The 27,100-nt window shown below is 34.8% G+C and overlaps 4 protein-coding genes across 6 annotated transcripts; 2 read left to right on the top strand and 2 right to left on the bottom strand.

Annotated features, from left to right (window-relative positions):
* Nucleotides 1–609: 609 nt before the first annotated feature.
* LOC145638771 (uncharacterized) lies at nt 610–4,814 on the bottom strand. The gene is made up of 6 exons (XM_081689782.1): nt 4,440–4,814; nt 3,612–3,729; nt 3,140–3,274; nt 2,755–2,889; nt 2,529–2,636; nt 610–1,094 (listed from the first exon to the last, which is right to left on the bottom strand). Exons 1-5 carry the CDS (start codon nt 4,602–4,604, stop codon nt 2,542–2,544), a joined length of 648 nt encoding a protein of 215 aa, XP_081545908.1. The 5' UTR covers nt 4,605–4,814; the 3' UTR covers nt 610–1,094; nt 2,529–2,541.
* Nucleotides 4,815–6,134: 1,320 nt separating this feature from the next.
* LOC145640768 (uncharacterized) lies at nt 6,135–11,646 on the top strand. 2 transcript variants are annotated; one of them, XM_081692004.1, is made up of 5 exons: nt 6,135–6,291; nt 6,924–7,043; nt 10,180–10,230; nt 10,768–10,819; nt 11,139–11,646. In XM_081692004.1, the coding sequence occupies exons 2-5, from the start codon at nt 6,927–6,929 to the stop codon at nt 11,363–11,365; spliced, it is 447 nt and encodes a 148-aa protein (XP_081548130.1). In that variant the 5' UTR covers nt 6,135–6,291; nt 6,924–6,926; the 3' UTR covers nt 11,366–11,646. The 2 variants fall into 2 exon arrangements, with proteins under 2 accessions (XP_081548130.1, XP_081548129.1); XM_081692003.1 differs by having other exon boundaries at nt 6,924–7,052.
* Nucleotides 11,647–12,084: 438 nt separating this feature from the next.
* LOC145640767 (protein PIN-LIKES 3-like) lies at nt 12,085–15,508 on the bottom strand. The gene is made up of 10 exons (XM_081692002.1): nt 15,306–15,508; nt 15,048–15,127; nt 14,821–14,945; nt 14,432–14,553; nt 14,059–14,247; nt 13,873–13,965; nt 13,374–13,474; nt 13,216–13,268; nt 12,925–13,110; nt 12,085–12,561 (listed from the first exon to the last, which is right to left on the bottom strand). Exons 1-10 carry the CDS (start codon nt 15,438–15,440, stop codon nt 12,434–12,436), a joined length of 1,212 nt encoding a protein of 403 aa, XP_081548128.1. The 5' UTR covers nt 15,441–15,508; the 3' UTR covers nt 12,085–12,433.
* Nucleotides 15,509–16,614: 1,106 nt separating this feature from the next.
* On the top strand, nt 16,615–19,707 carry LOC145640766 (uncharacterized). Of its 2 annotated transcripts, none has more exons than XM_081692000.1 (2): nt 16,615–17,862; nt 19,280–19,707. In XM_081692000.1, the coding sequence occupies exon 1, from the start codon at nt 17,048–17,050 to the stop codon at nt 17,720–17,722; it is 675 nt and encodes a 224-aa protein (XP_081548126.1). In that variant the 5' UTR covers nt 16,615–17,047; the 3' UTR covers nt 17,723–17,862; nt 19,280–19,707. The 2 variants fall into 2 exon arrangements, with proteins under 2 accessions (XP_081548126.1, XP_081548125.1); XM_081691999.1 differs by having other exon boundaries at nt 19,199–19,706.
* The last annotated feature ends 7,393 nt before the right edge of the window (nt 19,708–27,100 follow it).

The following is a 27,100-nucleotide window of genomic DNA, read 5'->3' as shown; positions in this document are numbered from 1 at the left end:
CACATAAGAGCTAAACTCATGAGATTATACTATTTGTGAGAAAAAATATTTCTCTGTTGCGAGTAATAAAAACCAGAGGTAGTACATTTTATACCTTGCTATTAAGCTATTTTGTACACTTCTAATATTGCGTAAATTATCCTCTTTACATGTTAGTTTCTTCGACTTATTTCAAAAGGAAAACTTGAAAAAAGGGTGGGGTAAAATTCATAGATCGCCTTGATTATGCTGCCATCATCATCATTTTAGGCTACATAATGGTTCAAGTTGTGCATATGGCCTAGTCATACAATTGTCTGTGCAACCATTGCTCACTATTTTTGATTACTTCAAAATATGCAAGAATAGCCTATTGTTTAAAAATCTCAGCTTCCAGGGGTATCTTTCCATGATGATCCCTAGCAATAGGGAACAAGTAACATACGTGAACATGCAAAAAAAAAAAAAAAAAAAAAAAAAAAAAAAATTATACCTACTCTCCTACCATAATGCCTTCCAACCTCGACTTATTTTGAACTTTACTTTAGGTCATTATTAGTTATTACTCCTATATACATAGTGTATATACTTGTAATACTACAGCATTTACTGAAATCTAAATTTAATAAATAAAATTAATTTTTCGTATGATTCACAAATGAAGGAAGTTCAATACACTGAAGATGGAAGAAGATTGAATTTTTAAGGAGAATTGTGAATGTTTTGCTAAATTCCTAAAAGTTACCCAACTTCAAAAGTAGCCATTATTTGATTTAATGAAAAAGCAGTAGTTATTCTGTCTTAGGTTGCAACCCAAGCTAAGTATTGTTACGGAAAATCACATTCTCAACAATTCTGATCCTTCGACCAAAACTTGACAACCACAACTCAATCCCATTCAGTCCCGATAAGAGGGCTCCTGCAAATCTGTAGCTGCACCTCAGAAATCAAATGTATGAGCTGCATATGATGCTTGAATCAAAGGGAAGTCAACTTGATGGTCACACAACACATTCAGCTGTCATACATCTTACAAATTCTTAGGTGTACCCAAAAACAAGATAGAGGTGCTGTCATGAATCTTGAGGCAATTCCTCCAACAAGATTGAACAAACCTAGCAAAGAAAATACGTTTTGTTAGCTGAAGGTCCAAAATTTAAAGTGAATAGTCTAACCATGAGCCAACTACATTTTCATAAGGAATCCTGAGAAACAGAGGACACCACCAATGCTTATGATGCTACTTAATGCAAATTTTAACAAAGGATATCACCAAGTTATTCAAAGGGGCACTGTCAGTGTTATTTTCTGGACTCACTACTAAACTACCAATCATCCAGGTATAGGAGTAAATTCTAAAGTTTGGTAAACATAAGCAGGAAGAAGAAAAGAGGATGAGAATGTTTCCAATGTAACCGTTATCTTTGAGGTGAATCAGTTGATAGAATCTCTTTGAGGTTTGGCCACTAATTTCCTCCCAAACAACACCTTCCTAGGTCTATCCAAGTTGACAATCCAAAAGAATTCTTCAGTTGCTTACAACTTGGAAATAATGAAGAGGTACCTAACAAAGTTCATTATCCCTTAGCTCTATTTTACTTGCCTACTTCCATATTCTGTGATTTATGTATGCTAGTATCAAGATTCAAGAGTAAATTCAAAACCAGAAATGGAGACATTGCAGTAGAGTTCCCACAGTCATACTGAGGTTTAAATCACAGGTACCACAGGTTTAAGACTTTAAGTCCTGTTGGGAGCCTGATCAGTAGAGCTGTTAGCCTGTTACACTTCATGCTGGGAGGACTAAGAGGAGCTCATGATCACAGACGCAAACCCTATTTACTAAATTAATCTGAGCTTTCCAATTAAACATTAGGAATTCATTGGGTAGAGGCTGCAAGTTACTATCATGAGTTGAGGGCCTAAGAACAGTTCTGAAAGAAGTCAGGCTTTGAAAAAGAAGTTAAACATTTAGTTGGTCATGGGCAGGAGACACTGGGTGAGAAAGGCAATAAATACTCCGTAAAAGATACTTTGACTAGAACAAGTCTACCTACAGTTGGGTTTTGATTCTTGAGCAATGTGTTAAACCAATACTACTTCCGGCTACAGTTCGGCTAATTGTACAAGATGAGGCTTTGAGAAAATTTCTTCAGGGAGCTTTTAGCAACTTCATCAACACAGGTGCTAGCTCCACCTCAAGAGTTTGATCCTTCAGCTAATCTTAGTAAAAAAAGATAAGATGCACAAAGTAAAGAAACAAGAAATTTAAGGGAGCAGAACAGCTGAACAGTTTTTAGAAACAATTAAAAAAAATTATACTAGTGGAGTAAAATGCAAAAGGTCATAAAACTTATAGAACACTGTAAAATGCACAAGGTCAAAGCAGAAAGAAATCCAAAAAAAAAAAAGAGAGAGCAGAACATTAAAGAAAAATGACAGTGTATGTGGAGCTTAATTAGTGGGAAAAAACAGACAAGGTGATCCGATTTGACAACTCCAGATCAAATACTGTAAAGGATCAACCATATGAAATTTAGAATTGATACCGAATGACTTGTACTAGTCCTCAATGCCATCTATGCGTTGATGTACTTGTTCGAAAGCATGTAGCATTGATGCCCGCATGTTTGCTATCTCAACCAGTTTTTCCAAGGCTGTATGTTAGAAAAATAAGATGTATATTATTACAAGAAAACAAAAAGTTGCTATAATAGATGTTAAAAGTTCATAGAACAGGTGATGAGTAAAAAGAAACGAAGAGAACATTCAAACCTGTTTCAAATGAAAGTTGAGCAGCTCCCAATTTAGGAGAACCTAATGAGCCGAAAACAGCAAGTGACTTTGATCTTTCCTTCTGTACCTGTGCAAAAGGATTTGATGATCCACTTGGCGAGCTATCTTCCTTGGCTATCCAGACAAACAACAAGGAGACTATCAGTAAATCTCTCTGGACAGCTAGACCCAACCAGAAAGGATACAAGAAACAGCACACAAACATCTGTAGGATACAAAATGATTTTAAAGCCGTTAAATCTAATATTTAGAAACGAGGATCCAGCCAAATCCTTAATAAACACTTTAACAGATAGTGTTTCACATTACACAAAACATATTGCTCAAGCTCACCAGTTCATATAAAGTGACCTAAGTTTATTACCTGTTGTTTGAGATACGTCTTTGTGTCGCTGGCGCATACTTTCAGATTTCTGCTGTAACCCGCTATTTCCTTCTTTCATTTTCTCAGAATCTGCAGCATCCTCGGATACCCACTTGCAGAGAGTAAAATGTGGTTCTGCAACAATTTAATATTGAAAGTTTAAAAACAAATATCTAGACTTGTTAAATGAAACTGTTAAGAAAGTTTGTACCAAAGAAATATACTAAGCTTCAATCTGCAAATAACTAGCATATTTTCTAGTACTAGAAGTCTAGAACCGTCATTTCTACATTTAATTGAAACAATTCTTTTCAGATCACCATCTGAAAACAATACATGCATATTGTATCCCTGACTCCTCTCTTCTGTCCAATATTTCTATCCAATTTCAATATCATCTCTGACAGCTTAAGATACTCAAACATATCAAAAAAAATTGCCAATTCATGATAGTAAAATTTCAAACTCTCACCATCACCCATTTCTACTTCCAAACGAGTGGCAGCTGAGTGTTCTTTAAGGTCCAATAAAACACTATTGACGCGTGAAGTTCCCATGGAATAACGAGCACTAGCAAAATCAAACCATCCCTGAAACCAACGTGTTGTAAGCTTAAGTATCAAAAACAGAAACAACACAATATCATAATCAAGAGACAACAGGGTTAAGTAAGCAAAAACATAAGACCACACTTCCTCTATTGATTGCACCAACCTCACCCCTATTGTAAAGGGCTTTATTCTAGGAGTGGTGATATTCGATTAGATCATCACTGTGGAGAATCGCCGATAATCTAGACACCATAGCATGACATTACAATAACAATTGAATAATCGATACCTCAGTTGTTTACACATCATTCAAGTTCCAAACTAATGTAATATACAAAGTATATTTCCATTATAATCAACAAGAACTTGCCACAGCTTTAGTAAACAGCTAAAATACAAACAAGAGTGCATTTTCAGAAACATTAATCTGTAAAAAGGAATTTAAAAAAAAAAAAAAAAAAAAAAAAAAAAAAAAAAAAAAAAAAAAAAAAAAAAAAAAACCTCCCAATTTGCATACAATAGAAAATCAACAAATTGATAAACACAGACATTTGAAGTTTTAATTATAATAGAAAATCAATAAATTGCAATAGAGCAGAAATTAATCGAATTTCGTCCCTAGAAATTCATCCTCGATTTTCAATCAATTTATAACAAGAAATTGAAACGTAATTAGCAGAAGATAGCAGATATACAAGTTGATGAAAAAGTAAATTAGGAATTGAGAAATCAAAGTAAGTAAATAGAACCTGACGAAGAGTGGAGGAGAGTTCATCGAGTAAAAGAAGGTAAGAATCAACGGAATCCATGAATTTGAGCACATCTTCATCATTGTCGTTCTTCTGTTTTAGATCATCATGATCAGCAGTAGCAGCATTATGCAATTCTGTGATTGAGGATTCAATTTCAGACATATTTATTGATTTTTTTTTTGGTTCAATTTAGGGTTTGATTCACTAATTTTGGGCTCTGCTGATCGCAAATTGGCAATATTGAGGAACTCACGATATTTTTGTTCAAAAAATTACGGAGTATGAAACGAGAAACAATAGAATACCAAACGAGAAGTACTAGTATATCAAAACTTCAAAAGTACCTACATGGAGGTAAGTTTGATAGAGTGGAAATGAGAGCACTTTTTAACTATGAAGTTAGAGATTCAATTCCCATAAAGTATGAAATTTTCTTACATACTCTTATTTTTTCAAATCTTCTAGCCGGCAGCCCAGGTCGTATTGACTTGTGAGAGGTTTCGATCTGATAGGACACTTCATCTTACCTACTAAAATAAATATAAAATGATAAAATTACCTACTCGGGTCGGGGGGATATGTGAGAAGTTTTGGAACAATAGGCCCTTTTTCCTATTAACCAAAAAACAGTTTGTATTGTGTGTGATTGACCACACCGTGTGACCGCTTGTAAAAGAATAAAAATAACCTCTATAACACTAACTGAATAACCCCTACAATATCGACCAAATAACCCCTATAACACTGACTGATAACCCCTTTAAGTCTTTATCATTGACGAAGTAGCCTCATATAAGAATTTGTGAACTAAAAAATACGAGTAATAAAAAAATCAAGGGGTAAGATAGTCAAATTGCGTTGTCCAATGTGGATGTTTAAGACATTTCACCCTAATGAACTGGGGTAACTGTTTGGCGAAGTTAGTAACTGATTATGAGCGTTCAATCCTTTGTTAATTTCATAAGGAGTAATTCTTTGCTGGCGCAAATGCCAAATGATGGGGAACTTCTATTAATCCGATTTGCTTTAGGGCTTATGTTAAGGTTTTCTAATCTAACAAATAAATATCAAAAGAATACCGAACACGTTAACTCATGTATTCCCATTCACCTAATATTTTAACATTTATCTTTTCATCTACTTTTTTTTTTTTTTTTTGGTTATTTTATTGTGTAGGCACGCAACTGCATGTATAGCCTGACCCATCATGTGTTGTGCAAGCCTCCTTAGGATAAAGGAATTTTTATATTGTTGGTGGATTGTTCGAGGTAATCAAGTCAACACACGTGCTAACTTAGTGTGTGCTTGTGTCAAATTTTTAAACTGATATACAATTATACATGCACCTCACATGGCTTATTGACGTGCCTCTCATGCATGTTGAACTAGTGATTAACTCATGTCATACCCAATCGGCCCTCATGCTGGCTCAACCTATGCCCACGACCCACCTTTAGTTGGATTGAACTAAGCTCGTGTATCTTGGAGACTTAAGAGTTGATTATGTCTAAGGTCTAACAATATAAGCAGTATGTCTTGGAGGGTTGGAGCTACGACCAAGGGCCTATTCTGATTTACTGAACTGAACTGAACCGAGGTGAGTTGAACTGAACTGAACTGATAGAATTGGAATGAATTGTTTATAAAAGAAGGAAATTAGAAGTGAACTCAAGTGAAGTGAAATTAAGCCGAAGACAATAGGCCCTAAGTTTATTCTAATTTACATTTTATTCATCCCAAACTCCCAAGGTGCTATGTGATACTCTCCCCTCCCTTTCTCTGCAAATTTGCGGGAGCATACAATTCCCAAAATCCAGAAGCACAAATTGCGATTGCCCTAAATATTCAGGTTAGTTCCGAGTTTTGAAATTTTGATGAAGAAAATATTATACTCCGTATAATTTTCCCTATTCTTTCTTTTTATTTCCTTTCCATATATCCCAATTCCAATTTCAAGAATTTATCATGATATGATCAAGAACTAAAGGGCATAATTCAGCAAATGTTGGGATCAAATTGAACTATTTGATTGAAGTTGGAATTGTAGTGGGATTATTTTGAAGATTACTTGAGTTGATGAACTGAACAATTTGACAGTGTTTCCTTGTTTCTCTAGAAAGAAGAAATCAGACTTTTGTGGAATGCCCAGAACCTGTTTGTTGAAATGCGTCAGTGAACACTTGTGAGAATTTTTTGTAATTTAGGACTATTTTGCATCTGAGGGAGTTTTAAAAAGCTAGTGAGATGATGCCAAATTTGATCTTATGTTTTTCAATCCATATGAGAAGAGAAATGATTATTTTTTAGAAATCATTTCGAAATGTCGGTCAGATGGCTTTCCTAAGACGAAGTTTAATATGGAGAAATTTTGTGTACATATCTTTTATCCTAAAATAAGTTATCAAGTTTCATTCTTAGTCCTTGAAGCTTACTACTTCAGTTACTTTACAACTTATGACAATGTGCTTTGTTGCCTTGTAGATTATGGAGATAGATAATGCAAATATTGATTGCAATCAGGAAGAAGAGTATGTATTGCTCGATCTTGACGCGGTTTGTGGCCAAGTTGACATTCCTCCAAATGAACCATACATTTTATCTGTAAGTTATGTAAGCTTTATTGGACAATTATATCTTGTCTTGCAAGAATCCTGTCTGAATGACTTATGGAGAAGAAGCCATATATCAATAAGGAAGATTGATTAAATTATCAATACATGAATTGTTAGTAGAGTAGGATAGCTGATTATGACATTATACAATTGTATGAAGACAAAATATTTCGTACTCTATGTATCCCTGTAAGAATATGAATCAATGGGATTAAATGTGTCTGGGCCATTTTTATGCTAGCTTTTTGGAGTTTCTCATTTTGAAAATCTCCAGAAAATATATCACGCATCAATTTATATGGTTAATGAGATATATGGCTGTTTTCCCCTCAAGTTTTAGCTTATCTGCTGTGCATAGTGCAAAGTTTTTTCTTTTGGCATAGAAGTTGATTAGATTATCTTCTTCTCTAATTCTTTTTTTGTCTCACTCACTTGAATTACTTAGCATACAAGAGTGTATAAGTGTATCGTTACCTTATGTGGTCAATTGTAATCACAGAATCATCTCACATGTATGCTCCATTATGTGATATTATGCTACGTGGCGCATAATATACACTAATCACGCATGCATGCCAAATGCCACTCATGCAATTAACCATAATCTAATACAAGTCATCAATCCTAACCAATCCGTCGCGGATCGCCACCATCATCACTCGTGTCTCTTTTCTCCATTCAGAATGCCTTTGCCCATAAACTGTCATCCACATTGTGAAGTGTTGCTTCGCCTTGGCTAAGCATCCAATCCTTATCCATAGATTGTAACCGTTCACATAACTGTCATCCAGCTCCAACCAACGCCTTGCTTCGCATTCCATAGCATCCCTTCACATACGGAATAACTTCCAACATCAGTGCTAACTCGCACTAGGCATTGCACCCACGTGCTGCCTCGTCAGCACCGGCCAGAGCCCAAGCGCCGCGTTGCTTCGCAACACCGCACTAGTGCCCAAGCGTTAGGGGTGTTCAAAAAACCCGACCCGGTTGTCCCGTCCCGATTTCCCGATGACCCGCAAAAAACCCGATGGGAAATTAACATTTTTTCTTTTTTTTCGGGTCGGGTACCCGTCCCGTTAAAATAACAATTTCGTGGGCTGGGACATGGGACAAGCTTTGCTATTCTCGGGTACCCGGATACCCGTTAAAAAAAAAATTTCTTACTCCCCCAACCAGCCTGCCCACTTAGATTTAGGGTTTCATTTTCGTACTACGTTATGCTATTCCTCACAAACTATTCAGCCGCTATACCTATCTAATTCTCTATCCTCTAGTTTGTTCCTTTGTATTCCAGCCACTCTCTGTATCTCTCATGTGGTTCTTCTTCTTCAGCATATCCCACCGCCACAACTACACTGCAATATCTCCATTAAATTAAATATGCATAAAATTAAAGTTATTTTTTTTTTTCAATTTCATATATACATGTACTAAAATTTTCAGATCTTAGTAATATTCTTCCCCAACCTCTTCATTATATGGTAAGTCGCTTTTTAAGTGTTCAACTGCGTGTCAAAATGATTGAACATTGCTGTTTTCATAATTGGATATTGATTTTAAGAACTTTGATTTTGATTTTTGGAAAATGTAGTCTAATTTATTGATCAATAGCATATCTATTTGAAATTAGATCATGGTCCAAGTGTCCAGCAGGCTACTTGTCTTGATATCAATGCCAACAAGCTATATCACATATTCATCTTTGTTTTTTTGTTAGAAATATTGAATTTATCAATGTGGCAGAAGCCTTGTTCTTGAGATGTTTTTGAACTTGTTTCTGTATTTGCCTATTTGGCAACATTAGCAAGCAATTAGATGTTTAATTTCGACATCAACATTTGATTAAAAAGAAAGGTAAGAATTCGGGTACCCTATGACCCAACCCGAGAAATTCGGGTACCCGAAACCCGGGTACCCGAGTTTCTCGGGTCGGGACATAGGCCGACCCTTCAACTACCCGGTAATTCGGGTACCCGAAAAATCGGGTACTCGGATTTGAACACCCCTACCAAGCGTCGCATCGCTTCGGTGTACCGTGTCGTTGATTGAGCAATGCTCCGCACCGACGCTGGTGCCCAACCGGCGCGTCGCTTCGCAGCCCCGACCACGTACCAGCAAAGACTCGCCACGAGCTTTCGCTTAAACCCAAATCACTTAGCCCACTAAGTTACCAAGAAAACCTTGTGCCCAAGTCCTAGATAGCCCACGCCATACTTAGAACCGTGCATCATGGCATTAGCCAATGACGCGCTCATGGCCGCACCAAGCCATGAGAGACATCTTCCCCCTATAGAGCTTTATTTTGCTCTAGTAGACCTAGTGAACACGCCACGCAATAATGGACTACTGGCCCCAACCCTTGGGTCCAACGTCCGGACTACTGGCCCCAACCCTTGGGTCCAACGTCCATCCAATGAACCTTAGCTTACCAAGCTAATATATAGAGGCAACCATATGCCTTTATTTACTTATTAACCACACCATATGGTCATATAGTAATATATACAAGGCCTAGCACCTAGCCAAGCCGTAGTGTCCCCTTGTTCAAGCACGCCATGCCACACATGGCTTAATAGGGGTCTTACAAACCTCCCCCACTTGAAGATATTCTTCAATCTTAGCCTCGAATTGCCATAACGTAGTGTCACGTTCTCACGAAGCCTCCGCTTCGGGGCAATTCTTCCACTTCTTCATGCGATGAGAGGCCTTTTCTAAGCTGTCTCTCGCCTCTTCTATCAACTATTAAGGCGAGAGACAGCTCATCAATAGTCCATTATTGTTGCTAGACTGTTCTTCTGTAGTTCATATTGGTTTTATTTGTACTTTTGTTAGTTAATGTTAATAGTTTGTCAAAGTAAGAGAGGTTGAACTATAAGATGAGACACACAACAGGGTAGTAGATCTCTATCATCTTAGACCCCGCCTACAGCAAAATAAATTCTGGCTAGTTATTTTTGGTGTCCTTAAGGTGGGCCCTCCCTTCTCTATGTTTTTTCCCCTTTTCATTTCAGCATGGAAAATCATTCTTATAATTAAGGTTGACAATACTATTTAAGTTTTGATTTTGTGTAATGTTGTATTTAGGTATTATTTTTATCTTCTTGATATGTAGAATTTTGATGCAGGGTTTGGATACTCAGAATCCAGTACTGACCATTGGGAATAAATTGAAGCTGGTGAGTCTCTTGATCCTTATGATTTCTTGCTAATGCTCAAGGTACATTTTTCTTCTCGTGTTAAGTACATCCTGAATTTGGTCAAAGTTATCTTGCCCTGATTGTGTTTGATCACCTCATCTAATGGGGTATAAGGGCATGGTCCAGTTAAGGACTATTATAGATACTATTTCTGTGTTATTTTGCATTCAATTTTCTCTTATATCTCACTGTTTCTAGGACTCAGAATACAGTAGGAGCAGATTCCCGGCCAAGTTATCCCTTTGTTTTCTTTTCTTTTTTAAAAAAATCAACATATTAAACTATGGCTGAACTAAAGATTTAGATCAAGAAACAAAAAATTCGATCTTCAATTTCAGACTAGGCTTTGTTTTTATTTATTATTTATTTGTTTTTTTATGGTTGATAATAAATGGTGAACTTTTCAGCATGCTTCATTGCCAACTGCCAAGTGCATTACTTTCTTGGATTTAGGCATTTAGCCCCTACTACTTTAGAAGATATTTTTAGTTTGTAACAATATCCTACCATTTGCAGATTGGAGAATACGAAGAAACAATCGGAACATGCTTAATCTTTTCAGAGAATGGTGAGTTATATTTTCCTCTGTTATGTGTAGTCTTAAAGGATAAACATCAAATAAAACATTAGAAAGTCATGTAGCAATATTGAGTTGAAGAACATTTTTGTTATTTCCACTTTGAAATGGGAAGAACACCACAACTTGAACTGTCATTTATGCGACTGAAGAAAGCACAGATTGATTGTGCTGTTTTATATGGTTCTCCTACTTCTACTTGTCAACTTGTGTATATGAGTATATCTAAACAAAGAAATACAAGTATCGTATTAATTTTTTTTAATTATTTGGTAAATGACTTATCAGTAATTTCTACGATTTTTGGCAGAAAAGACATCTTTAATTCATGAAGAAATAGGACCTTCAGAAGCTAAGCGTTTCAAGAATGATCGTACAGCTGACCCGAATTCGGGTTCATCCAAGCATATAAAGCCTGTAACATCCCTCCACAAGATTCTAAAATTTAGAGTGCTAACCGAAGTTGATGAGAAAGATTTGATGGAGAAACCTCCTGATCCTCCCGCACAAAAAAATGATCCAACTAAGAAGAATTAAGGGGAAGGTTTTTCTTTGGATCCCTTGTCTTGGTTGGGAATAATGACTTGTTCTATGTAGTAATGCTGGTAATTCAGAGCTCTAGTTTGGTCAGGCACTCCATATGCTTTGATACGGATGCATTAAGTAACCTAATATAACATGTACAGGTATGATAGCTAAGAATGCCCTCTATATTTTTTGGGTTGCCTAGTTTAACGACTGCAGAGCGTGCATTCCTGATGTTGTAATTGCTGCCAAAAACGATGAATGAGAATGACCTGTTCTCTCTTTTTACCCCATTTTCAGGTATCCGATTATGGTTTTGAACTATGACATGTAATTTTTTTGTATGCATATTTAATTAAATTAGGTTGAAGAATAAAAATTATGTTTAATTAGGGAATTAGGTTGAAGAATAAAAATTATGTTTAATTAGGGCCTCTTCTCTTCAGCTCCGCTCCAATAAGTTAAGTTAAGTTCAGCTCAACTCAGTTTAGTCAATCAGAACAAGTCCTTATTGTCTCTTTTCATCTTTTCCTCACTTCCCATAAATAAAGTACTTAGAAGAGGGGATGATTAAACCGCCTTCTCGCCTTCTCAGTTTTCACCTCACAAATTGCAGAAAAGTGTGAAGAACACTCCCTGAATAAATACATGTACACTGAACCTCAACCCTAATGGTTTTTTTTGGTCCGGTATTTGCGGGTCAGTGGAGATTGAACCCTCAAAGTGTAAGGGATCCCCACCCTCAAAGTGTCTCTAGTGGAGATTGAACCCTGAACCTCAAGGTTGGAAGGTGACAATCTTACCACTAGACCAAGCTTACCTTGGTAAAAACATATATTCCGTTGCCGGGACTCGAACCTAGGTCTCTTGGGTGAGAGCCGAGTATCCTGAGTAGCTAGACTACAACAGAATTTTTCTACATTAATGGTGACTCATTAGACAATACATGCAACATTTTTACAATTTAAACAACTAATTTACTGGCACATTTGAATTTTCCTTCAAATTTCTTAGAGCAACACTACAATCAAAGCTAAAGATTCTAGGTAGACATTAACCTAGCTTTAATTTGCTTTCGAACTATGAAGATACAAGCCACAAGAAGAGAGTGCACCAAAGAGTGAGCGCAATTGGGGACAAAGCATAAGTCCATAACATTATTACTGAACTTTCACTCTCGACTGTTCCAAACATCTCTGTCATTGTACCTGCAGTAAAATCCATAATGAGCAGCTCGTAACATAGAACGTAAACTTTAGACTTGAAACAAAGAAAATAACATCCAATGTCGATAACTATATATGTTCATTCAAGATTGTTGATCCATAACAAGTTTATATATTGATATTAAAATGTACTTCCATGATCTTTTCATAGAGTTTGTACGTCTTGTAAAAATATAATATAGTGTAATTAATGGTGAAAGCTCAATATATATAATTATGCGCCTTGTAAAAGTATAGAAACATTTTGGGGAAGAATAATAAAAGTTTAACCGTAAGACCATAATCCCAAGGGTATAAATTAGCAAAATTCAAACACAGTAAAGCTGTAAAGGTGATGTTACTTACTAATGTTCATTGCAGGCGGCACTGCGTATTGAAGAAGAAGAACAAACATAAACAGAGGATTGAATTGGATGATGCCAAAATGCACTGCTCCGCGCACAATAAGGATGCCCAACAATGGAAGAAATATATACCGAACTGCTATGATTCCCATGACTACACTATGCTGGATTCTTGATCCTTTTATGCCTGAAATTCATCCGACTTATCAGAACTTCTTGATTCTTACACCTGTTAGATTGAAATCATTTTCATAGAACATTGGAGGTAGATTGAGTTTCTAAATATATATACCTCCAACTAGACTTGCCCCTAGTATTAAGGTCATGGCCGGGACAGCTGCATCTCTGTTTGTAATAGCAGTTTCATAGAAAGATTGATATTATTATCTGATATACTGAAATGAAATAAGAGTTCAAGAGTGTATGTTCATAGACTACAACACTACATACCCAACCAGATAAATGGAGTCCTCAATGATATGCAGGACAGCTTCATTGCCAATAAGCAAATTGCGTAATGCAGGAATCATTCCAATGACAAACCCAAATATCTGCATGATTATAAGAAAGTTACTCGATCAGCATAGTAGAGATTTAGCTTTAGCAGGCTAACCTATGACAGCGAATGTGATAGTTCATGGATTTTGTAACTATAATGAAATCAATTATGGTTAAAAATACATGAATGACAAACAAATACTCGTGTGAGTGTATGACATCTAAAAAAATATGGCAAGATAGCCTGATTGCATACTCACAAATTAAAGAATAAGTGAGTAACATAATACTCTGTATAACAGTAAAAATCAATGCAAATTATCACTGTTTCAGCCTTTTAGGACATCCTAAAACAAGGAGCATCTACATGTAACTGTAATTAACAATTGGAGCGAGGATAGAATATACGAACATTGATGGAATATTAAGAGGAAGGGCGATGAGGAAATACCACTGCAAGAGTTGAAGGTGCCAACAATTCCTTGAGACTGATCTTGTCTAAGAATTTGATTATCCAATTCTTTATACTAGATGAGGAAGGAACCTGTTGACTCATAAAAAGGAGTATATCATATAAAAGCAGATTTTAATAGCTTATTTGATCAAACAGTTGTAAACTAATACTTGAAAATTTTACCTCATTTCCTAAATCCATTAGAGAATAACTTGCTCTACGTAGAAGGGGTTTTACATAGCTCTCTGATGTCGACGCATTGAGTTCATCACTAACTTCAGTACGATTTGCAGGTACTTCTTTCTCTATGAACTCCAATGCAGATAGGCGGACAATGTTGAAAGCATATGACCAGCAAATTATGGCCCCTAACTGAAGCATTTGATCGCACACAGACAGAGTTGACAGTTCAGAAAGCAATAATATAACAGACCAACATAATGACAGCATACAAGTGTTCTCTCAATCCGAGATCAATAATCACATTCCTATTTCAAGTTACACTATCGATGTGATGACCATTCATATGTACAAGTGTTCGAGTTAGCAATCATACCACCATGGAAAGTGAAGCGTAAGCCATGCCATAAGAGTAACAAACATCAGGTGCGCCAAAGGGTCCACCCTTCTCTTTACATAGTGCAGGGATGATGATAATGGGCAAGTTCCCCAAGTTCCCTAATTCGGATAAACTCAAATAGTAAATTCTAAGGCAGAAGCCTTATTTACAGAACCTATACTCAAGGATGCAACCTTAACCTTGAAAAAAAAACAACATTGACAACTTCATTCAAGTATCTTAAATTGATATATATATATATATATATATATATATATATATATATATATATATATATATATATATATATATATATATATATATATATATATATATATATTTATATATATGTGACTCGATCTAGCATGTTATTTCGATATATATACCTGCAGAAGATGAACCTATAATGAGGCCTTTTAGATGCCTTGGAGCTCTTGTAACTTTCACGAGTACCCATCCAAGCGCCGAACCTAGAAGATTTGTGATCAACACATTTACTGGCATAAACCACCTAAAAATGAACACAAGAAATTAAACAAAAAAACCAATGAAACATATATCAAAGAATGAACGAACATATACACTGATACACAGTATAGTAGATGTAACTCACAGTGTGCGTAGGCTCTCATAAGTCACAGTTTGTGCCAAGCTGCTACCCACGAAAGCCGGGTTGTATACAAAATACACAAGCTAAATTATCCAACAAGAAAATGAACAAGATTAAACACACAGAAAATCAACGCGGTTGCATTAGAATGGGATACATAGATCCTCTCCGGTTACTAGACCATATATATATATAACTCGATAATCCAACAATGAGAAATTCATATAAATTTATAACAAAAACTAAACATATTAACATTACCTTGTTCAAGTACTTCCTCGAAGTGTCACGCAAGACATCAACACGATCTATGGCGAGTAATGAACCAATCGCGGTGATGAGAAGAAGCTTGATAATGGGCATGGAAGCTACAACAAGTAGATCTAGCACCTTCATCTTGGCAACTTAGTTATCTTATCCGACCAAATTTAGTCCTGTAACAAAATCAAAGTCATGTAAATCAGTTTATACCCCAAAAAGATTGGATGTTAATAATAGTTTCAAATGCTTTTTAAATTTTTTATATTATGATCAACGTTTATTACACGTAACATACGGAGTAGATTAAATTGGAGTTATGATGAAATGATTGAAATGGGTTATGGTAATATGTTGCATCACGTGGACGTGCAATTGTTCGCAATTTTATTGTCCACCATCATAATTATTGTATAGTACCTATTCAAGGAACCATTACAATTCAATTCTTTTTTGACAAACATTACAATTCAACTCAACAAACCCTATCTATATACGTAATATATCTATCTAACATTTTAACCACACATGAGTTGATGACTATATGGCACAACTAATCTATAAATTAACCCTTCACATCTTCATTTTGTTTTAAACAAAGGAAAAAAAAAAAAAAAAAAAGAGTTGTTTGAGGTTATCTTTTAAGGATGGAGGAAGTAGTTTATAGTAGGTCTTTGAAATGATATAGGTTATTATTTGCGTGGTTACAAAATGAGAAATTTTTTTTGGAGAAAAAAAATAAAGATTAGAAATCTATACTAAATAAGTAAATAGTAAATGCTAAATTAATTATCAGAATCATCCCTAAAGTACATATGTCGCATTCACAATAAAAATTATCCTCCCAAAACTTTATATTTTTTCTTTTATTTTTTTTTTCCTTATAAAATCACATATAAGAAAAGTTAATAATAAAAACTTAAAATAATACATTAATTTAGTTTAAATAATAATAAGTTAAGGGTAGACACTAAAATGGGTCTTTGGAAAGCTTATACTCGAATTCTAATGTACACTAATTCTTCGGAAGATTGATTCTTCGCAGGTTTTTGGGGACGGTGCCAAGGCTTGTCAGAATTACAAGTGTGTCTCTGGGTACTCTAAATGGGTATTCGGAAAGCTTACAATTGGGATCTAATGTACACTAATTGTTCTACGGTATTGTCCTTGCTACTTGGTTCCAAACCTATTCTCATTTCTTCGGGGTGGTTATTGTGTGATATCTAGTATGCTCTTTTGAGTCGTTTTGAGTGCAGAATTAGAAAGGTCTCATGCTCTTGGATTACTCCGACTTATTAATTGGCCACGAGAGCCTAACATTGTCAGCTTTTGTGTTTTTCTTTTTGGCTTGTTTTGTTTTTTAAGTTATTCTTGTAGTGAGCTTTTGTATTTTTCTTTTTGACTTGTTTTGTATTTTTTTTAAGTTATTCTTGATTTTTTTTTTTTTTTTAAAAAAAAAAAAAAAAACTGCTATGGTAGGAGTTTAAGAGGAGAGGGTGGATCGTGCCTTCATATTATGGGAAGCCTTTGAGAGTGAGGGATTGATCAAGTGATTTGAGCTCTCCTCCCGCTTTGAATAGATTTTGGAATCGACTATTACCACCTACCCTATGACTCTCTAAACACCAACTAAAAAAATTAAAAAAATTATTGGACGTCTTTCTATTACCGAATCAAAAACAAAAAAAGAAAATGCTACGTAGTATACAAAGTCCGTCGTTGGCGATCCCTCCGAGTCGAAGGCAATGAGCAGGCTACATTCTAACTTCTTCTCTTCCCTCAAGCAAGTTGAGAAAAGGTTGAAACTTGAACAACCAAATTCTACGCTTTCTCAAACTCTAGAAATCAATACTTCTACAACAGAATCTCTCTCTTCCCCAATTTATCTTCATAATAATACCACTCAACTTCACCGTCAATCTTCAAATCTTGAAGAAGGAGAAGAAGACAGTGAGACACCACTTCAATTTCTCTCAAATTCATCAGATTTCCCGCCAACCCATGAAGCAGAATCATTGCTAGAAAAACCCCTTTTGATTAATCCACCTGAAACCCTCCAAGAAGAAATTACAGATTTTGATGAAATTGGATTGTTAATTGAACTTCTAGGGTTAGGGTTATCTGATTGTGACTCAAATTCTGATTATGAATTGGAAACTTGTGATTCTTGTCATTGTGGTAGTGGGTTTTTCGGGAAGATTGCTGGGGTGAAGGGTCCCAAATGTAAGAAGGAAATGGAGAGATTAGAAGGGTGGATTAGTTATTTTAGAAAGGAAAAGATTGAACCTTTTAGATTGGCTCATTTGCTATTAGGAAAGGCTGCTTTTGTTCATGGTAATGGTGATGGTGAGGGTTTTGACGGGATTGAGTTTCCTTCAACAGTTGAGGAGTTCTTGCAGCGCGATCCCCCGGCTGCCTGAGGATGAGACTTGATTGGACTGAGGTGATGGATTAATGGGTATATGAATGAACTGTTTATTGTGTATGTGGTTGTGGCCGGATGTCGGGCGATGAATTGAGGCGAAACGAGTTTGTGCCATTCGAACCATTTTAGTAAGAGGTATACTCCAGGTTATATTGCTTACTCACATTATGGCTTTGGCAATGTATGTGCATTATGGTTGTTTAAAATACTGTAATGTAGTAAGTCATTGATTAGTTTATGAATCAAGCTTTGAGACTTTATCTCGAAAGAGTGATCATATTGTATTGTAGAGATGAGAAAGAGTTTTAACAATGATGAAGATGAAAGCATTGCTGCATAGGTTTATCATATAATCTACCTAGTAGTATTAGAATACAATTAATGCAGGATCTTGAGCAGTTTATAAATAGGCAACTTTAATAGTGAAAGATTTCTAGAAAAATTGTTTTCAAAAGATAGAACATTGTTGTTTCTAATAACGAAAATCAGGTTTTTGCTATTCATACAAAATTAATATGATTAGAAATGAGGTTTTGCAGCTTCTGTCAGGTCAATCTATAGGGAGAGTGCAAGATTAGGCATATTTATGAATGTTTTTTTTACTACTGTAACATGACATAGCTTTCTTTGATACGAACTTTGTTATAATGCGAGTCTGCAATGTATGTTATGAATCCGCTCTAGTTATTAGAGTCCTCTTACAATTTGTTCTATTCAACTTATTTGTAAATTTACACTCATCCTTGTAAAAGTCTGACCAAATCATATCATATGTGGCTAAAACTTTTAATATTCATATACTTATTACTAAGTTTTATTAAATGTATACTAATAAAATTTTGAAAATCAAATATTTAGAAAGTGCACATTATGACATTAAGATGAATCTAACAATGTTTCTTCTTATACATGAGTGTAATAATATGGTTTAAGTTTGGTCTGATTGTGAAATCAAACCACACCAGACCAGGCCTTTATAAATTTGGATCAAAAAACTTCTTGTCAGGTAAAGAGAACAGGTTCTAAGTCCTACAAATGCAAACGCTGAAGAAGCATAATTTTTGTAATACGTTTAGGAATGGCTATCCTAAAAGATAATAATGCACTTCAGAAATGACAGCATTGTTTTTTTTTTTTAAAAAAAAAAAAAAAAAAAAAACTAACTACCTAGTATTAATCTTAAGAATTTAGGAGATCTAGAAGTGAGCTACCTTAATTTTGTAGTCAAAGATTAATTAAATTGTCATAATTAACGACCTAGTATTGATCTTAAGGATTTAGGAGATCTAGGAGTAGCTACCTTAATTTTGTAGTCAGAGATTAATTGAAATGTCATTGCTGAAAAGTGAAATTTTGTAATATACTCCATAGTATTTTTTAAAATTAATTGTATTGAACGACTTCATGATTTGAAAGCTATTTTAGTGCTTATTAAGCTATGTAAGAGAAGGTATCATTGATGTTTTTTCAGGTCAATTTTTTATTGGAGTTCAAGACAAGACTATTTCAAGAATTTCCTCTGTGATTTATGCATCTTTAGTAATTTTTGAAGCTAGAGCGGGGCTATAACTTGAAGCTGCTTGTCCTGTGCTACTTTCTACAATACACATGTTTTAAGGTGATTGGGAATCCACCATCTTCTGCAACTTCCAAGGTATATGAATCTTTGATATGTTATGAGCTTGTTTGGTTATTACAGTATTACACGATTTACACCTAAGCTGGATCTATCTGCTTCGGTAATTATAGTCATCATATGTCGTGCAAACTCTGAAGAATCTAAATTTTTACTTCAGAAGATAATGGTTAGTGGCAATACCATTTCAGTAGCATTTTTTCTAGAACAATGTATTCAATTAATCAATTATGTGTTAATTACAATTTCAAAATGGTTTGTTTGATTTTCATAGGAATATTGATTCTTTGGCTGTTTCTTTATTGATAAATTCTCTGATCTGAAATAAATGTACGAGTGACTTGTTAAAATGTTGGCGAAAATATTATCACTCACTCACAGTTAGTTAATGGTTACTTGATTAGCAAAGATTTAATTAGAACCGAAGACTAAGCATTGTCTGGTTCTGTATTGCCAGTCTTAATATTGCATATATATGCTGATACATCGATGCTACTAATGTATAGTTCTCTCTATCCCATCTGAGAGGGCTCATCTTAGTTGCAGTGAATTGTTGGAAGTTATACCATGAATGCTCATCAGTTCTATTTGCTGTGTTGAAGGTTCATGGATAATTTGTAATGTATTACATTCTTATTCTTCCTGCATTCTAGACTTTCTAGTGTATTGCCAATCATCTTGACTTAGTTTCGGCAATCAAGTTATGACTCTAGCTCTGAAGAAATGCTTAACATATGCTGCCGCAAATTGCATCTACTCAATTGTACAAAAGGCTTGTTTGATCTCCTCGGTCCTTTTTGACAAAACCTATCCAGATTGTGGAGTACTCGTTAAATCTCCTGAAATCGGGAGGGAAGCTCTAACCACTTGAGTTATCTCTCACTCTCACTACCTGCATTGATGATCTCTTCAAAAATAACAATAAAATCTATAATGGTACAGAAAAAGGAAGAGAGAGAAAATGTTGAAGAAGAAATAGGAGAGAAAAATGAAAGTGAATAATAACACCCCAATCTTTCCCAAAACTCACTCAAGAATCTTTCCAAACATGGATCTTCAAAAATCTAAAAAATAAACAACCTTCTCAAAATAACCTGCCTTGGAACATTTTTTGCTTCTCCTTATGGATGATTTGGAAAAGAAGAAACAACTGGCTTTTCTCAAAATTTAACACCCCTATCAAAAAATCCACAACTCAGTGTTTGCGGGCTGCTAGTGAATGGTTTTACTCCTCAAACCAGAATACTAGAATAGAGCCCACATCTCAACACTGGGCTCCCCCCCCTCCCCCCCTCATTCACTAAAAATAAATGTTGATGCTACATACTCTTCTATTTCCAAAGAAGCTGGATGTGCAGGTGTGTGCAGAGACCATATGGGAAGTTGGAAAGAAGCTTTTCAATGGAGGGGATATACTGCTTCAGCTGAAAAAGCAGAAATCCAGGCCATTTCCCTTGCGGATACAAGAAAGGGGATGGCAGAACTGCCAAATTGAATCTGACTGCAAGTTTAAATGACAACAAAGAATGTTTATTAACACCAAAATTAAATGCTTGCAGGCTACAGTTAAGGGAGCTAACTGAGGTCAAGCTCTACTATGGAGAAAGGGGCAAGAACAGCGTGGCTGACCTTTTAACTAAAGATGCAAGAGGAAATCTAAATGTTTTGAACCAGTGTTGTAATATTTTGGTTCCTCCTTTATTTGTATAAATTCTCTTCAACTAGCTAGACTCCATCAACTTAAGTAGTGATGGCAGCCATCGGTCTGTAATTTTGGGCTATCCTATGGAGAGCCAACAACGTTTATCTTAAGTTTGCCCTTTTCTTTAAAAAAAAAATAATAATAATAAAGAATCATAAAAAAGAAAGAAGAAAATTACGGGAAGAACATTAAAATAGAAGGAAGAAGAACATAGCATGCCTCGGGTTTGTATAAATATCTTGAATACGCTATCTTAAGGTTAAATAATAAAATAAAAAGTAGTAACAAATATGGGGATGGCAAAATATGTTTTAAAACTTTTGGAATCCAAGTTAAGGAATATTTGTGAACAATTACCTTTTAAATTATCATTTTTTTGCAACACAACTATCGTTTACTTTAAAATTTGTGAACAACCTTTTTATATTGATTTTTTGTTTTGATATCACTACCATTTGATGGATTCCATCAAAATTTTCGATAGTGGGACTCACATTCAACGATTTCAAACAAAATTAACTCTAATTACATATATTAGACCCTTCCCTCAAAAAAAAAAAAAAAAAAAAAAAATACATATATTAGACCCCATTAAAACCTATTATAGACACCTGGTCTGTTCTCATTGACTAAACTCAACTGAATTGAACTGAGCTGAGCTGAGCTGATCTGAGCTGAATATTTTATAAGAGAAGGAAATTAGGAGCTGAACTGAACTGAATTGAGCTGACCTGAACTGAACTGAACTAAACTGAGCTGAGCTGAACTGAACTGAACTGAACTAAATTTCAACGTAAGAGAACAGACCCTTAATGTTATACCTAGTTAATTTAAACACCATATTAATGTTTTTCACTTTTGATTTGCCTACTTAACACCCAAATTAGATTAGAGTTTTCAATTTGGGGTAAATTTTGATGGAATCTGTCAACTAGTAGTGACATCAAACTAAAAACTCAATATAAGGTAGTTATTCACAAATTCTAAAGTAAAAGGTAGTTGTTCACAAAAGTGGTAAACTTAAAAGATAGTTGTTGACAAAAATTCTCCAAGTTAATGAAAAGTTACCATTTATATCAATTAAGTACGGAGTAATAGAGTGACATTAATTATGGAATAAAAAATCAAATATGAAGTACTTAATAAGTCAATAGAGTATAAAGGAAAATATCTATATGTAGCGCCATGTCATCATCCATGCACTAGGTGAAAAAAGGCATTTGGCAGCGGTTCAAACCCGGTCTAAGGCACCGGTTTGAACCGCTGCCTATGTGAGGGGTGCCAAAAACTAAACCGGTGCCATAGGGTGGAATAGGCACCGGTTAACCGGTGCCAAAAAGGCCCACTAAAATTTTTTTCAAAGTTTTTGGCACCGGTTAACCGGTGCCAAAAACCCCCAAAAATCATTTTTTTTTTTTTTTGTTTTTTTGCTTAAAAATTAAATAAACTAAATTAAATAAAAACACAAAATATAAATCAAACATCACAATCAATATAAACGATTCTGTTTAATATATAATCAATAAAATTTTACAACATAGATCAATAAAAAAAATTACTAATAAATCAAAAAAAATTACAACATATAAATAAATCAAAAAAAAATACAATATAAATCAAAAAAAAAAATATTACAACATCACAATCTAAAAATCCCCATATTCTTGATTCTTGGATTATGTATACCTGCGCCAATTAAAACATCAAAAATAAAAAAAAAACCCATAAATCAAAAAATCAAAACAAGCTGCGAAAAAAATAAAAAAATCCAGAAAAAAAATCGAATAAAAATCGATTAAATTAAAAACAAAATCGAAAAAAACCCAGAAATCAAAAAATCAAAACAAAATCCCAGAAAATATGAAAAAAAACCCAGAAATCATAAAAATAAAAACAAAATCGAACAATAAAAAAACCCAGAAATCAATTAAAATAAAAACAAAAACAAAAAAAAATTGAAATCGAAAAAACCCAGAAAAAATCGAAAATCAAAATCAAAATAAGACAACGAAAGTAAAAATCGAAACACAAAAATCAAAACGAAAAAAAAGAAAAACAAAAATCAAAATCAAAAAACAAAATCGAAAAAATAAAAACAAAATCCCAGAAAAAAATGAAAAAAACCCAGAAAAAAACCTAGAAATCATAAAAATAAAAACAAAAACGAACAAATCAAAAACCCAGAAATCAATTGAAATAAAACAAAAACGAAAAAAAAAATTGAAATTGATATCGAAAAAACCCAGAAAAAATCGAAAATCAAAATCGAAAAACAAAATTCAAAAATCAAAAATCAAAATCAGAAAACAAAAACCCTGAAATTGAGGGAGGAGGAGACGTGTTCTTGGTGCTCTCCGTGGAGGTGTTGCATGTGCTCGCCGTGGTGGTCTTCGTGGTGAGCTTGAAGGAGAAGGAGACGCGGTAGCTTTGGGAGAATGAAGAAAGGGAAGGAGGAGATGAGAAAGGGCGAAGGAGGAGATGAGAAAGACTGAAGAGAAAGGGCAAAGGAGGAGATGAGAAGAGGAGAGAGAAAGAGTAGGAAAGAAGAGGAGGGGAGAAGCGGCGAGAATAATAGGGTTTGGTATTAATATGGCCGAAATTTTTTTTTTTTTTTTTTTAAGTTTAAGCGGTTTTCTTTAAATTAAGGAGCAGTTCAATTGGCACCGGTTCAAACCGGTGCCCTTTTAGTTTTTGGCACCGGTTTGGTCTGAACCGGTGCCTTTTATATTTGTGTAAAATGGCGCCCAAATTTGGGCCGGTTTAGGGCACCGGTTTGGCCTGAACCGGTGCCTTTATGGGGGTGCCTTATTGTATTTTTCTTCTAGTGATGTGGTGTCACATAATAAATCTTATTATAACATGGCTTACTATGGCATGGAGTGACATATGTCGTCAAAAAGTTGTCCCTATAAGTTTTAATAATACTAGGGGGGTCTACGCGCGCGATGCTAGTTTGACGCTTAGTGTGTAATTCTCGTTTAGAGGTGAGGCAATGTGGAAAAATAAAGTATTTGTTTTGCATATATGTAATGATGTTGGATTGGAGGTTTGCATTGTTGTTTAAATTAAGTGATACTAATGTTGCTAAATGTAAAGTGTCTCATAGGTTGTATTATAAGTAAATATAGTTTATTAGTTATTCAAAGGGATTAGCATTATTTTTTATTGTAGAATGTTTTTAAGTAGAAATGAAAAGGCTTGTAGGTTTGTAGACAATTGCATATTGATTGGGCCTTGGATGTAAATTGGGTCCATTATTGAAGGGACAAAAGTAGTGTTATGGTTATTATGTTGGTTAGTTGATAGGTGTTGTTAAATTGGTTTGATCAACAATATGAGTTAGGCATTTTTTTAAGTTTTTATTTTTTTTAAAAAAAAAAAATATAAAAACGGGCTAAAAATGGTTTTAAAAAATTATTATGCGTTTAAAGTATAATTTACATACAAGTATTGGTAGAAGTTGTTTTAAAATTTATTTATACTTGAGCACACATATAGTGTGCGGAAAAAGGTATTTATTTTGAAGTTACTTATATGTATGATTTATGTGAAGTGTTTGATCGGAAAGGTACGTTGTTTGAAAATAATAGCATAGTTACTTATGAAGGAGACTTAACAAAAGATTGATAGAAGATGGGTCTCTAATAAGGAAATTCTGGATTAGTAGCTAGTTTGATATTATAGGTTTCTGTCTTTATTAATATATATAATTATCTATGGTTAGAATAAGCATTTAGTGTCAGTTTGAGCTATTAGTTGGTTCTAATTGCTTACACTTTGGTTTTTAGAAAGTTCTATGTAAATAGCTTATATTTTAAAAGATGCTTATGTGATTAACTTACTTAGTAGTCTTTTGAGGTATAAATATTGAAATGTTGCATGAATCAAGATTAAATTATAGTGGCATAATAATATCCTTTTGGCAATTTCTGATCTTTGCATTGTTTATGATTAATTGCATGCTAGATTTTATATTGCATCAGTGCTGTTTTAGTTTGCATGTGAGCAGAGGAATGAGTCTTGAACCTGAATAAGGAAAAGTCCATTCATCATATAAGTGAGGAGGTTTATTATTCCCTGTCATTCTTTTTTTATAAATTATAGGTTTCTTAGTCTTGTTTATTTTTAAATTGTTAGTGTATTTGCTTTGCTGCCATAACTATTAATCTTCATAGTCTGGCATTAGTTTACATTGAACATGAGGAGAAATGGCAGTGATTGTTTAGTTGGTGAAGACCGCGATGTCCAAGCTAGGCTTCTGGGCTTACAGCTTAGGGAAGCTAAGCTAAAGGGCAAGCTATCTGATGCACGGGCTGTTCGAGTTCATGCTGAGAAAAGAATAGGCAAGCTAAAAAGAAAGCTGAATAAATTATCAGATGAGATTTCGGAGATCAGGAACTCTGGCACAGGGAAGAGGCTCATGAAGAGCAGTACAAGCTCTGACAATAATTGTCTGCCTGTTGTGCAATTAAGCAAAGCACAAATGCACAAAATTGAAGGTGCTGAAAATGTGATGGTAACTAATGATAGCCAAGATGATATGTTAGTTGAGAAAGATGAAGAAAGTGAAGCTGTCAAGGGGCATTGGTGGTGGCCAGGGGTAATGAGATAGGCAGAGCTTTTGATGGAGGAGACTAAGCAAGCACACTTTGCTAATATGTTGCAGTATTAGTAGTTTCTGTTAAAAGTTGGTTGTAATAACTAAGCTGTCTAGGTGTATGAAATGTAAGCTTGTTTTAAAGTGTATGTGCTGTATTGAATGATCTAGTTGTGCAATATATGTTTAGAAATGCTAATGTGCATTTTAAATTCAGATTCATGTTTAATATGTCGCAACCAGGTAGCAGCTTTGCAGCCACTGCCTCTGTATCAGTAGGCATTGTTGCTGCATATACACCCAAGATTGTAGAGCTAACAAGTGATGCTACACATGCATATATTGGCACAAGAGCTAGCAACAAATAAGCAAAGAGATAATATTAGCATTTCCAAAAACACCATATTTTCATATTTCATAGAATAATAAATCTTTATACGTTACGTACATGCTTATCTAGCACATTTACAAAACATAAACCCTTAATAGATTAACTATAGATTATCACTATACTTAGCAGATTAATTATAATCCTTTACAGACTTTAAATCTGCTAAGACTTCTAAACCTGGTCCAAAAAACAGCACACCATTAACAAACAAAATATAACAATGGTGTTTAATTCCTATGGCTAATTTCAATCAGGAATCTTCATAGCAAACATGGAAGAGTCTTCGCTTGTTTCTTCATTTGCTTGCTGATAATTTCCAGAGCTAGACTTTGTAGCGGTATCGTTATCATCATCATCATCATATTCATGGCTCTCTGACTCGAATGATCTATCAGAGTCTACAGCAGCTCTTTCCTCAGTCCGAGTTTCAGACTCAGAATTCACATCACTTTCAGTATTCTCATCAGTCTCATCATCTTCCTCAGTTTCCTCTTCTTCTTCAGCATTTTCTTCTTCAGCATCCTCTTCTTCTGCTTGTGGCTCACTTCTTTCTTTCTCACCATCTCCGTGTGTGTCATTTTTGTTGTTAACATCTTCTCCAGCCCCTTCAGCCTCATCTCCTTGCCAGGGTTATTTTGACCGTTTTCACTCTCAGACTCAAGAACAATGACATGCCACTTTCCACAACTATCTCGCTCAATTTCTCTTTTCCTTTTCTTACTTGATTCGCCTTTTTCATTTTTCTTTTTCCCTACCCTTGAAATTCCCTGTTCTAGCAATTCCAAATGGTTGTTCATCTTCTTTGTCATATCCGTTATATATTCACGAAAACTTGCAGCATTTTCTTGTTTTGATTTCGACTCGTTAGGTCTCCAATTCGGCGGTGCAAAGACCCTCCCAGAAGTAGCAGTGCTGTCAGTGCTGGCCATTGTTGCAGAGAAAAAGATAGAGTGTTTGGAGAAAACGAAAGCAAGCAAAGGAGATGAAAGGGAGACAAGAAAGCAGAAACAATTTAGGGGCCACGCAAGATTAGAACTCAATCAGCCA

Source organism: Chenopodium album, chromosome 7 (genome assembly GCF_948465745.1).
Source record: "Chenopodium album chromosome 7, dcCheAlbu1.1, whole genome shotgun sequence".
Lineage (NCBI taxonomy): Eukaryota > Viridiplantae > Streptophyta > Magnoliopsida > Caryophyllales > Amaranthaceae > Chenopodium > Chenopodium album.
Note: the sequence above shows the minus strand (reverse complement) of the source record. Positions and strands in the feature narration are given on the sequence as shown.